Source organism: Petaurus breviceps, unplaced genomic scaffold (genome assembly GCF_028583685.1).
Source record: "Petaurus breviceps papuanus isolate PSGF00001 unplaced genomic scaffold, PetGlider_PUasm1.0 685, whole genome shotgun sequence".
Classification (NCBI taxonomy): Eukaryota; Metazoa; Chordata; class Mammalia; order Diprotodontia; family Petauridae; genus Petaurus; species Petaurus breviceps.
Window position 1 is genome coordinate 4,446,287 of NW_027186455.1, and position 12,633 is coordinate 4,458,919.

Genomic DNA, 12,633 nt, shown 5'->3' on the forward strand with positions numbered 1-12,633 from the left:
TTTATGTAACCAACTGTGTGTGTGTGTGTGTGTGTGTGTGTGTGTGTGTTTCCTTTCGGTTCAGATGAGACTGAGCCCCTTCCTCCACCCCAACTCTCTCCTTCTTTTTATGTATAGATGTCTGTACAACTCAGATTATGTGAGATAATTTTCCCTATCCTTCCTTTCTCCTCCCCCCCAACCCTTCCCTCCAGTGTATTTCTCTTCCTTTCTCTTTCCATTCTTAAGATCATCAAAGCATAACTGAACCACTCCCAGGCCTTGTCTAATTGGACTCCCTCTATGAATCCTATTCAGAATGTTGCCTGTAAGTATTAAAGAACACATAAGATGTTAGAAAGTATTCAGCCAAGGCAGAATATATGTATATTGACTGACATTTTAAATACAAGTTTGAAATTTATCAGTGATAAAGACATTAAAATTTAATTCTAATTGAATTTGTTAACTCTTTCCATATAAATGCACTGACCCTTCTCATCTTTATGCTTATGTGGTAAATTTTTGTGCCTTTTTTTTTATAAAAGTAGATAAATGAAATTGATAGTATAATTATTCTTATGGCTAGGTAACTTAGAGCAGCAAATATCTTGGGATAATGTACTGCCTTACTGATTTTAAACTGTATTCTTGAACTGGCATGTATCTAGAACAATAGGGCTACTCTATTTTAAATTTATTAAATTGATCAGTTTCAGAAATTGACAGCAATACAGTAGCTAGTGATGCCTGTTTGATAATTAGGCTTGCTTTAGTACTTCAGATCAGCTATTTTGTCGATGTGGATTCTACTTTTAACATTGCTAAATTAAAAATCTCTGCTTCTAAGTAGACTGTCTTTATGAGTTGCTGAAGCATCAGTGACAAATAGCATTCTTGTGGTTTCCCCAGATTTTAGCTGAGAGGTCCTCAAGCAAAATACACACAGTGTATTGGTGGGCCCGTGGATTTGCAGAGTATAGTATAATATAGAGTGGGGGGTTTGGAATTTGTCTTGGATTTGAGTACAGGCTCTGCCACTTGCTCCCTCTGTGACCATTTCTGGCCTCAGTTTCCTTATCTGTAAAATGACTGAGTTGAAGTACATATTTTCATAGGTCCCTCCTATCTTTAAATCTGTGCCTCCACGAAGGCTGAAGATAGTTGGTGTGGAGACAGGATTAGAACTAATATATCCTTATTCAAAATCCAGTAAATATTTTTTAGGTTTTATTGATCCTTTGGATTTTTATGCCAATTATTTTCCTTGTAACACAGAAGAAGCTAAACAAAATCAATCAACAGAATTATCTTTATACTGTGTACAACATTTCACTCTCATAAGCACAGACTTTTATATAGCACTCGAACGTTTACAAGTTCTTACATAATGTTATCTTGTTTGAATCTCACAAGTGACCCCATAAGAGGGGCTGCAAGTAAGTATTTGATGAGAAGACTGATGCAAGAGCTTGTGGCTTCTCTCCCCAGATGCATCATGGGATGCTCTAAGTATCAGAAGCACCATCTGAACTCAGATCTCCCATGACTCTCCTTAGAAGAGGGAAATGTGTTTTTAACCACTTGTTCTTTGGGATTAAGGTTGTTAATTTCAATCAGGTTAGCCCACCTTTTAAGACTGTTTTCATTTTCTTCATTATATATCTTATTTTCCTGGTTCTGTTTGCTTCGTTCTGCATCAACTTCTTAAAGTTTTTTCATGTATCTCTGAATTCAAGTAGTTAATTTCTTCCAGTGTAATTGGATTTCTTTATGTTCACATTTCCACAGAAAGGATCTGATAGAAATACTTTGCTATGTTGTGATTTCCTTGGTGTAAGTGCTCAGTAGTAGGATTGCTGGGTCAAAGGTGATGAACAGTTTAATGATTTTTCTAATATAATTCCAAATAGTTTTGTTGAATAGTTAGACTCATACTTAGCTCCAATGGCAATGTAGAAGTGAGTCTACCTATAGCTAGCCCCTCAACATTGGTACTTGAGGGTATTTTATTAAGGCATTGTACTGCCTCTGATGTTACTAAGAATTGAACTGAATATTTATTGCCTTTATCATTTACTTGAAGATTTCAGTGATAAGACTGAAATTAATGGCACTTAGAATGAGGTTCCATGGAAATACAATGGTATAATATTGATTTATAACTTTGAATTGCTATTTAAGCCCACTAGATTTTAATCCATATCACATAGCTTATTCATTGTAACTTCTTCCTTATTTTGTACTCAAGATTTATTCAGTGTCTGTTATATATTATGTACAAGGCACCACACCCTCCAAGGTATGGTGTCCTTACCAGGTTTTTACAGTGACAGGTGTTTAGGAATTGAATCTTGATTCAAACTCATTTTTATTTTGTTTAAATAAGGGATTGGTTAAGTATATTGAATCTAAAACATTCCTGAGATCCTGTTTGTGAAAGAGTACAACTAATAATCACTGACCTCACTGGAAAGTGTATACAATATTTCTCACATCTGTACCCCATTTCTGTTTTTAAAAAATTTATAGAAATTATTTTTTCCCTCTTACCTTATTAAAGGGGGGGGAAAGAAAAACAAGATTATTATAATAGATATACATAGTCAAGCAGAATAAACCCCCTGAATGGCTACATATGTGTGTGTGTGATTCTGTACCCTAAATCTATCATGTTTTTAGTGGGTAACATGTTTCATCATCCTTCTGTTATCATCAATGTTCATTCTATTTATTGATAATAGTTCTTTATAGCTTTTATTTTTTTATACTTGGTTTTTACAGTGGTAATTGTTATTGTGAAAATTTCTTGGTTCCACTTGTTTCATTAGTTTATAAAACAACATTTTTCATTTTTATAATATTAATATTAAAAATTATTCTTCTATTTACTCTCTCAGTTCACATAAGAGTCTTTATCTTTTTAAAATTATCTCTTTCCTTATTTCTTTCAGCACAGTATCACATTCATGTAGCCCAGCTTATTCTGCCATTTCTCAACTGACAGCCATCTTCTTCATTTTTAGTTTTCATTTGCCACCATAAAACAAAGTTGCTACAAATATTTTGCTCTTCCTTTGTTCTCTTTTGAATATAGGCCTTGCAGTGGTAGCTGATTTTATATATCATTCCAAATTGCCTTCCACAATGGTTGTACCCATTCACAGGTCCAGCAACAGTGCATTTATGTGCTTTTTTCCCCTCAGCAACTCCAGCATTGATCATTTTTCCTTTTTCATCTTTGCTACTCTGAGATCTCAGAATTACTTTAATATGCATTTCTATTTTAATTTGTAGTGATTTGGAGCATTTTTCCATATTACAGATAGCCGGGGTTTCTTCCCTTGAGAACTGTCTGTTCATATCCTTAGACCATTTAACAATTGGAGAATGGCGCATTTTCAAACATTTCCTTTAAATTATTGCTAACATTGTTAATTTATCAAACTGATTTGTTAGGGGAAAAATTAATTAATCCTTAATCTGAATTAGACTCAAATATTTAATTCTTTTCAAAAAAGTTCACAAATTCACTGTGTTCCTTTTTCTTAATTAGTGGCAGTTCCTGATTTTCCTTTGTTCCAGATTATTTGGAAAGTCCTTGTTTCCTTTTATGTCTTTAGTTAATTCTTCCACATACTGTATTGTTCCGTGCTGTTACACATATTATTCTCCTCTCTGTTCTAAATTCTGTGAAAATGTTTTTAATTTGATATTTTATTTCTGTAAAAACAGTTTTTAATTTTTGAGCTCTAAATTCTGTCCCTCAGAACATCGCTCTTTATGGCTATTTGCTTCTTCTCTTTCCTTTTTTTTGAGGGGGGAGGGCAAGGCAATTGGGGTTAAGTGACTTGCCCAAGGTCACACAGCTAGTAAGTGTGTCAAGTGTTTGTGGCTGGAGTTGAACTCATGTCCTCCTGACTCCAGGAACAGTGCTCTATTTACTGCATTACCTAGCTACCCTTCTTTATGGACATTTGATATCTCAAACTCATCAGGTCCAAAATGGAACCTAACCTGTATACACTTCTCAATTTATTTATCTCTGAGAAAACCAGAATCATCCTCAAAACTATTTGGCTCTGCTTTAATAAAAAAAAAGTAGAACAAAATAAAAGCGGAACAATAGATCAGAATAGAGATCACAAAGATGAGGAATCAGATAGAATTAAAGTCAATAATAATCCAGTTTCCCACCTAATTTCCTATTTCTAATCCTGTGTTCATTCCATTCTGTTCTACTGGGCCCTGAATTTGATGTTCTAGCTAGGACTTCTCTCTCTACCTTGGTGAAGGATCTTACCTGTCACTAGATTGTTCCCTCTCCTTCCTGGGGACATTGGAGGCTCCCCAGCTGCCACTGCACTCTGTGTCTGTTTTTCTGTACCTTTGTGTCATTTGGATATTTATCCTCAGAATTATAGTAGACTGGCAGCGGCTCCCTGATGATGGCTGTTTGTTCTCTGTATCTCTAGTGCCTGATGCAGCACTTTAGACATGGTGGACTCATCTGTTTGTTTAGTTGAATGAACTGGCACAAGAAACAGCCTAGTGTGGCCAGATATCTAGAGAGAGCTAGGTTGGGCAATCACTCAAATTCAGAGGAAGAACTGAAGCCATTCCTCTGGCCATACCAAACCTAGTATCCATCACTATGGGATCCAGTTGCCTAGATGGGGCTGACTAGTTTAGCCTAAAGTTTCTGTGCCAAACAATTTTTTGTAGGATTGGGCCCATAAATAATCACAGCACTTCTCATCTGTGATCTTAGGGAACTCAGGCAATTTATTTAGTTTCCCTGAGAACAACTCTTCCTTTGGCTTGCATGCAAAAAACACCACTTTTTTTTCTGTGTTTTTATTTTATTTTTTTGTTTAATATTAGTTTTCAACATTCATTTCCACAAGGTTTTGAGTTACAAATTTTCTCCCAGTCTTTCCCCTACCCACCACCCCAAAATAGCAATCCTACTGAATACCCCTTCCCTGAATCTACTCTCTCTTATATCCTCCCCCATTCCCCTTCTGACTTTCTAGTAGAGCAAGATGGATTTCTATACCCCAGTGCGTGTATATCTTATTTCTAAATTGCATGTAAAAAAAAATTATATGTATGTATGTATATGTATATATATTTAACATTTTATTTTAAAACTTTGATTTACAGATTCTTTCCCTTGTCACCCATCCCCACGGGGAAGATAAGCAATTCAGTATAGGTTGTACATGTGTAGTTACAGAAAACATTTCTATAGTAGATATATTCTGAAAGAATGACTATATTTCCCTCCATCCTATCCCACCCCCCACTTATTATATTTTCTATTTTGACCCTGTCCCTTTACAAAAAGGTGTGCTTCTAACTACCCTCCTCCATTATCTGCCCTCCCTTCTATCATCCTCTTATACCCTTCCCCCCTACTTTCCTGTAGGGTAAGCTACCCATTTGAGTGTGTATATTATTCCCTACTTAAGCCAAATTCAATGAGAGTAAGGTTGACCTATTCCCTTTCACCTTCCTGTTCTTCCCCTCCATTGTAACAGTTTTCTCTTGCCTCTTTTATGAGATAATTTACCATATTATATCTCTCCCTTTCTCCTTCTCTCATTATATTCCTCTCTCACCTCTTAATTTTATTTTTAAGGTATTGTCCCTTCCTAATCAACTGATCCTGTGCCCTCTGTCTATGTATACATGTACCCACATGTCCATACACTCACACATGTATTTATACGCACATATACCCTCCTATATAAACATATATATTTATTTTACCTTCAACTATCCTCATACTAAGAAAAGTCTCGAGTTACAATTATAGTTTTTCCATGTAAGTTAGTTCACCTTTAATAAGTTCCTTATGATTTCTTTTCCCTTTTTACCTTCTCATGCTTCTCTTACTCCTTGTATTTGAAAGTCAGATTTTCTATTCAATTCTGTTTTTTTCATCAAGAATGCTCAAAAGCCCTCTATTTCACTGAATGACCATATTTTCCCCTGAAACATTATACTCAGTTTTGCTGGGTGGGTGATTCTTGGTTTTAGTCCTAGCTCCTTTGACCTCCAGAATATCATATTCCAAGCCCTTCAATCCCTTAACGTAGAGACTGCTAGATCTTGTGTTATCCTGATTGTGTTTCCACAATACTCAAATTGTTCCTTACTGGCTTCTTGTAATATTTTCTTCTTGATCTGGGAACTCTGGAATTTGGCTATAATATTCCTAGGAGTTTTCTTTTTGGGATCTTTTTAAAGAGGTCATTGGTGAATTGTTTCAATTTCTATTTTGCCCTCTGGTTCTAAAATATCAGGGCAATTTTCCTTCAGAATTTCTTGAAGGATGGTTTCTAGGTTCTTTTTTTGATTATGGCTTTCAGGTAGCCCAATGATTTTTAAATTATCTCTCTTGGATCTATTTTCCAGGTCAGTGGCTTTTCCAATGAGAGATTTCATGTTGCCTTCTATTTTTTCATTTGTTTGGATTTCTCATAAAGTTGTTAGCTTCCATTTGCTCCAATCTAATTTTGAAGGAATTATTCTCTTCAGTGAGTTTTTGAAACTCCTTTTCCATCTGGCAAATTCGGCTTTTGAAGTCATTCTTCTCATTGGCTTTTTGGGCCTCTTTTGCCATTTGAGTTAGTCTGTTCTTTGTTTTGTTTTTTTTAGGGCAATTGGGGTTAACTTGCCCAGGGTTACATGGCTACAGTGTGTGTGTGTGTGTGTGTGTGTGTGTGTGTGTGTGTGTGTAGTAAGTGTCTGAGGCCAGATCAGAACCCAGGTCATCCCGACTCCGGGGCCGGCACTCTTCTCACTATGCCACATAGCCTCCCGAGTTAGTCTAATTTTTAAGGTGTTATTTTCTTCAGTCAGGTTGTTGACTCTCTTTTCATGATTTTCTTGCATCATTTTCATTTCTCTTCCCAATTTTTCCTCCTCTTCTCTTATTTGATTTTCAGAATGCTTCTTAAGCTCTCCCATGGCCTGTAACCAGTTCATATTTTTCTTGGAAGCTTTTGATGCAAGAGTTCTGACTTCCTGTCTACCTCCTGCTGCATGCTTTGGTCCTTTTTGTCCCCAAAAAAGGAATCTTAAGGTTTGATTACTCGGCTTGCTTTGCTTCCTCTGTTTGCTCATGTTGCCAGTTAATTACTTGACTTTTGAGCACTTTGCCATGGTAGAACTCTGCTTCCAGAATGGAGAAAGCTTTGTCCCAAATTGCTGGGGTTTTTGCAGCTGCTGGAGCTATTAGGTGGGTGCTGTCTCTGCAGCCCCCACAAGCTCTGGTCTACTACTGGTCACACACCTCAGGACCTCCACCCAAGACGGAGATCCAGATCCAAGCAGGTTAAAGCAAGAGCTATCATCCTCTGAATGGTTGCTTGGTCCTCCTAGAATCTGCAGTCCAGGAGCTATGGAGGCTGACTCCTTCACCTCTGTCCCGGTGGCAGGGGCCGGACTATACCGTTCCTTTCCAACAGAGTTCCTGACTGACCTTTTACTTCCTCTTTGGTATTTATGGGTTGAGGCCATCTGGAGACTGCCACAGCTGCTGCTGATTCATTCTCCTGAAGTCTGCTCTGGCCACCTCTGGTCGGGGCCTCCCTGAGGCCAAAACTGCCTGGCTCTGGGCCTGTGCTCTGCTCCCAGCATCTTGTGATGGACCCTTCATGCCGGCCTAGGCTTCCTTCAGTGGGAGATTTGTTTCTCTCTGTAGCTCTACAATTTGTTTAGAGTCATATTTTAAAGGTATTTGAGGTGGTCGTTGGGGAAGCTCACAGAATTTCCTGTTTCTGTGCTGCCATCTTGGCTCTGCCCCTAAAAATACCACTTTTCCAATCCAATCCTCCTAGCACTACCAGCCTTTTACAGAAGAAGAAACTAAGGCAAGATAGTTGAAGAGACTTTTCCCATTGTCACACAGAGAGCAAGTTACAGGTTGGGTTTAAAATTTTCAGGGAAAATAGTACTTTTATAAGAGGAATGAAATCATTTAGGTTTCTAGGTAGAGAAATGTACTCATAACTGGTATATGTGGTCTAAAGTTAATATTGAGCTTCTAAGTTACAGGGTTTTTATTCATATTTCCTAGTAACTTAAGTGTGTGTTTTACCACCCCAATTGTTTGATTAAAGTTTCATATCTAGAAAATGTCCTCAAATATTTCTCTGCTTTTTTCTCATCAGAGAATCACATTTTGGAAGATGTAAACAAGTGTGTAATTGCTCTCCAAGAAAAAGATGTTGATGGTCTAGACCGCACTGCTGGTGCCATTCGGGGTCGGGCAGCCAGGGTTATACATGTTGTCACTTCAGAGATGGACAACTATGAACCTGGAGTCTATACTGAAAAGGTTCTTGAGGCCACCAGGCTGCTTTCTAATACAGGTGGGTGTAAGTGAATGTCTTTCTTGTCTCCTGGGGATCCAGGCAACCCATATCAAATTATTTTGCTACTGTGTTGAAGAGGAATGCTTAATAGGTATGGAAAATAATTGAATTTTAATTTTTTATAATAATTATCATTTGCTTTAAAGGAATTCATGCCGTCTTGGGGATGGGGAGGGGAGGGAGGTGGAGAAAATTTAAAACTCAAAAGCTTATGAGAGAAAATGTTGAAAACTAAAAATTAAATTTTTTTAAAGGGGATTAAGTTTCTTAGTCATAAACATAAGCACCTAGCATGAATAGGAAGGAGTAGGGAGTTGATTTTGTTATGAAGCCTACTTGAACAAGTCACACCATCAGATTGGCCACATGATCCATGGTCCCATCATTTTATTTCAGTTATGCCACGTTTTACTGAGCAAGTAGAAGCCGCTGTGGAAGCTCTCAGTTCTGATCCTGCCCAACCAATGGATGAGAATGAATTTATTGATGCCTCCAGACTGGTCTATGACGGCATTCGGGACATCAGAAAAGCTGTGTTGATGATAAGGGTGAGGAAATGTATTTGAGAAAATTTAACTGTGCTTCAGCAACGCAGCCTTCTGGAGCTGAAGTGACTTAGTTACAATATCTAAATCATGATTTTAAAAGCTGTTAAAACCAGATATTTAATTATGTTGTCAAAAATGACTCTTGAATGTAACCTAAAGCCAAAACTTTGTCAAAGCAGGGTAAGTCCAAATAGTTGTGATATGACAATTTAATTTAGGACAAAGATTCAATTCAAAGGTAAAAATTTTAGGTCTTAGATAGCTTAAAACTAAAATATCTTTTAAATGAATTGCAATTTATTTTACCAAAATTAGTTCTTTAAAATCAGTGTTAGCAACTCTGGTACATATTTAGAAATAGTACATGTGAGAAAATATTTTCTTCTCCATTTTCAGCCGTCTAAAGCCATCAAAAACTAAAAAGAACCCAAAGTTAGGCCATTGGAGTTTAGCCTTCTGCACAGAAATTGAGCCATCTAATTATGAGGTAGAAGCTTTCCACATGGACACTGCAAATTAGTTTACTACCTCTGTCATTACCCCTGTGCAGGCTTGGGTTTCAATTATGTTCTAAACAATAGATTTGTACTCTGTTAAAAGTTGATGAGCAAAGATGATGGTAAAAACATGGATAAAGCTTTTGGAGTCACTGTTGCCGAAACCTCTTTCTTAATGTCATCTTATAAATCTTAAGCATGTTATTGGTCCTTTTTAAAATGCATTTAGTAAACAGGACATGACCTCTGCAGGGATTCATCTGTAAATGATTATTTTGAGCAATCAGGTGTCTATCCCCAAGCAGTAATCCATGGATTAGAGGATGTTCCCACAAAAATTTGGTCCAAACCATAATGTACTAAGAGTACTTGCTGTCCTCTCTCTTTTCCCTACCAGGACTTTCTGGCTGGAAGGCCTGTGATTTATTTATCATTTGAAAGTGGCAGGCTGAATTTGGTTCATCTGAAATGTTAACAAGACTTACTGAAATTGCTTTTTTGGTTTTAGACTCCTGAAGAGTTGGATGATTCTGACTTTGAGACTGAAGACTTTGATGTTAGAAGCAGAACAAGCATCCAGACTGAGGACGATCAGCTTATTGCTGGTCAGAGTGCACGAGTAAGGATGTGGCTTCTTGGAGAAGATAGATGTTTAAATAGTTTAACCCCCTCTGAACAGTGTGGCCCCCCCAACACACACACACACACACACACACAGCCACCTTTCTAGAAGATGTACTATCAGTGTTTTGACCTCTATTTTTTATCCTTTTGTGCAGTAGAAATGAAGCGAAACACTAAGGCACAAATAAAAGTGCTGTATTGAGGCTGAGTAAACTGCAGAGTTTTCCAAAATGTCTCTAATGTTTAGTTCAGATAAAAAAAAACCCAAGGAAGGAAAGCTTGCCCCTTTAAAACAGGGTTGTGGCTCTTTCCCAGTAGAAATGAAATACAGATAATGAAGTCTTTGGTTTAAGAAAATGCATTAAGCCAAGAAGTGACAATGGCTTTCATCCAATGCCAAACCCTTCCCTTTACAAGCTCTATTGTTTGGGCTTCAAATGTTAGTGTAGATGGGAAATAATTAATTATTGATGGCTGCTATATTAGCGGTGCTACATTCGAGGGCAACAGCCGATGCTCTTGCATTCACTTGAAGTGTTGCATCTCTAGTCACTACCATCTTATCTTCTTAGGAGGATGCCATGAAAAATACTTGAGTGGGCTTTTTCATTCTTCCAAAATTCCTTGAACCATGGTGTCTTATTAATCAAGTTTCTGACGTTTGACTTTGGAAACTGTACTTAGGAGAAACTATTCCAGGATCCTTTGGTCTTTGGTCATTTCTCTTGCACTTGGGATGGACTCTGCCTCTCTTTAGAAGAGTCCTGTGACCTTCTTGGACCTTTTTCATTGTGCGCCTTCCTTTATCATCTGTTTTGGGCTTGGCTGGCTGCTGCCTGATCGCAGAGGTGGCATTGGACCTGTGGAAGTGCTTCTGAGTTCAAGTAAAACAATGGTGCTTTGATGTAACTTAAGTGCAGGGTGACGTGGTGGGAATTTATATTCCCCAGTGGCTTTCTCTTTCCTTTTTCAAGTACACACTTGAAAACCACTTCCCAATCACCTTGAAAAAAAGTAAGATGTAAAGCACTGTGCTAAAGTGAAAAATGTCCAGTTTCTGGCATTCTAGGGAAGCCATTTCCCAAGTTGGCTCCCTCTATAGAAGGCAGAGTTTGAGGCTTGAAAGATTAAAGTGAATTTGGTCACAGAATGGAGATGATCACAGAGCTGCATGAGCTTCTGCTGATCTCACTCAGTTTCCCTTTTAAGAACTTGTTCTTGCAGGCTGGTAGGTAATTTAGGTTGTTATAAACTTCAATTCAAGATGGAAAGAAATAACCCTTCAGGTAAAATGAAGCCCATTATGACATTATCCTATCTATATGTCATAGATTGTCTGTTGGAAATATTCTTGGAAAAACCAATAGAAATAAGCAGATAATGTACTTGGAAGATACCATATTCTCCTTTTATGAAAGCTTTATGCTCCCTTTATTTCAGGCTATCATGGCTCAGCTTCCCCAAGAACAGAAAGCTAAGATTGCAGAGCAGGTGGCCAGCTTTCAGGAAGAGAAGAGCAAACTGGATGCTGAAGTGTCCAAATGGGATGACAGTGGCAATGACATCATTGTCCTGGCCAAGCAGATGTGCATGATCATGATGGAGATGACAGACTTCACCAGGTGGGCCCCACGGGAGCTCTCTGTAAGGCAGCTTTGGCCACATTTCAGCAAGCAATGGGAGAAAGGGTGAGGGGTCTCAAACGCTTCCTGTACAAAGGAGCCAATGTAGTCTTGAGCTTCTCTGGTAGCAAGTGAACACTGCATCCCTTGTCGGGCTTCATTCTCTGAGGGGTATTAAATGACCCTGGTGGCTGCCTCCCCCTCCCCCAATGCTGATGTCTAGATTTCCCTTTCAAAGAGGGCCCGGCAAGGATGATGGAATGTTCAACACCCTGTGCTCAAACAGGCCTCAGCAAGTCCTGGGTACCAGCCTCTCACTGCTTACTCACTCATAAGGTCTGATATTTCTAGCCCTCATTATGAGTGTTTTCTCATTGACTTTTACAGAGGGAAAGGACCACTTAAAAACACATCAGATGTAATTAGTGCAGCTAAGAAAATTGCTGAGGCAGGATCAAGGATGGACAAGTTGGGAAGAACCATTGCGGACCATGTAAGTATCAGGGTATCTGATATGAGTGATGGCAGCAATTCCTGTCTCTTAGTTGTTACTCATACTCATTTGCAAAGAATACATGATATCACGGAGAGAGCCACAGACCAGAGTTTGAAACATAAAAAACAATACTGTGCCCCTCAAGTGTCCAGCATCATTGAGGAGATTGCAGCACAGTGAACATTTGGGACATCAGCTCTGGAGGTACAGGACACCCTGAGGTGAAAAAGGGAAAACCCTGACTCTTCAGGAATTCTGTCACACCATTCTGTGCAGTCTGAACCACCCGCATTGGCTTTTAGCAGAATTAACATAATATAGAAATTTTAAAAAAGCAATTTTCATGAATGTTAATTTTCTCATTTGGATTTCATCATCTGACTGGCTTTTATGTCCCCTTAATTTTCTTTCTTTTTTTTTTTTTCCCATACTACATTATGGGTGTGTAATTAGGTAACTTGTGATATCTTAGTCCATGAA

The 12,633-nt window shown here is 38.1% G+C and overlaps 1 protein-coding gene across 1 annotated transcript in view; it reads left to right on the forward strand.

Moving 5' to 3' along the window:
• Positions 1-12,633, forward strand: part of CTNNA1 (catenin alpha 1) — a 161,714-nt gene that overhangs the window by 145,383 nt on the left and 3,698 nt on the right. Inside the window, exons 12-16 of the mRNA XM_069104313.1 lie at positions 8,163-8,363; positions 8,763-8,914; positions 9,920-10,030; positions 11,476-11,657; positions 12,045-12,150. Of these exons, the coding sequence (XP_068960414.1) occupies positions 8,163-8,363; positions 8,763-8,914; positions 9,920-10,030; positions 11,476-11,657; positions 12,045-12,150 (752 nt within the window). The remainder of the gene's footprint in view (positions 1-8,162; positions 8,364-8,762; positions 8,915-9,919; positions 10,031-11,475; positions 11,658-12,044; positions 12,151-12,633) is intronic.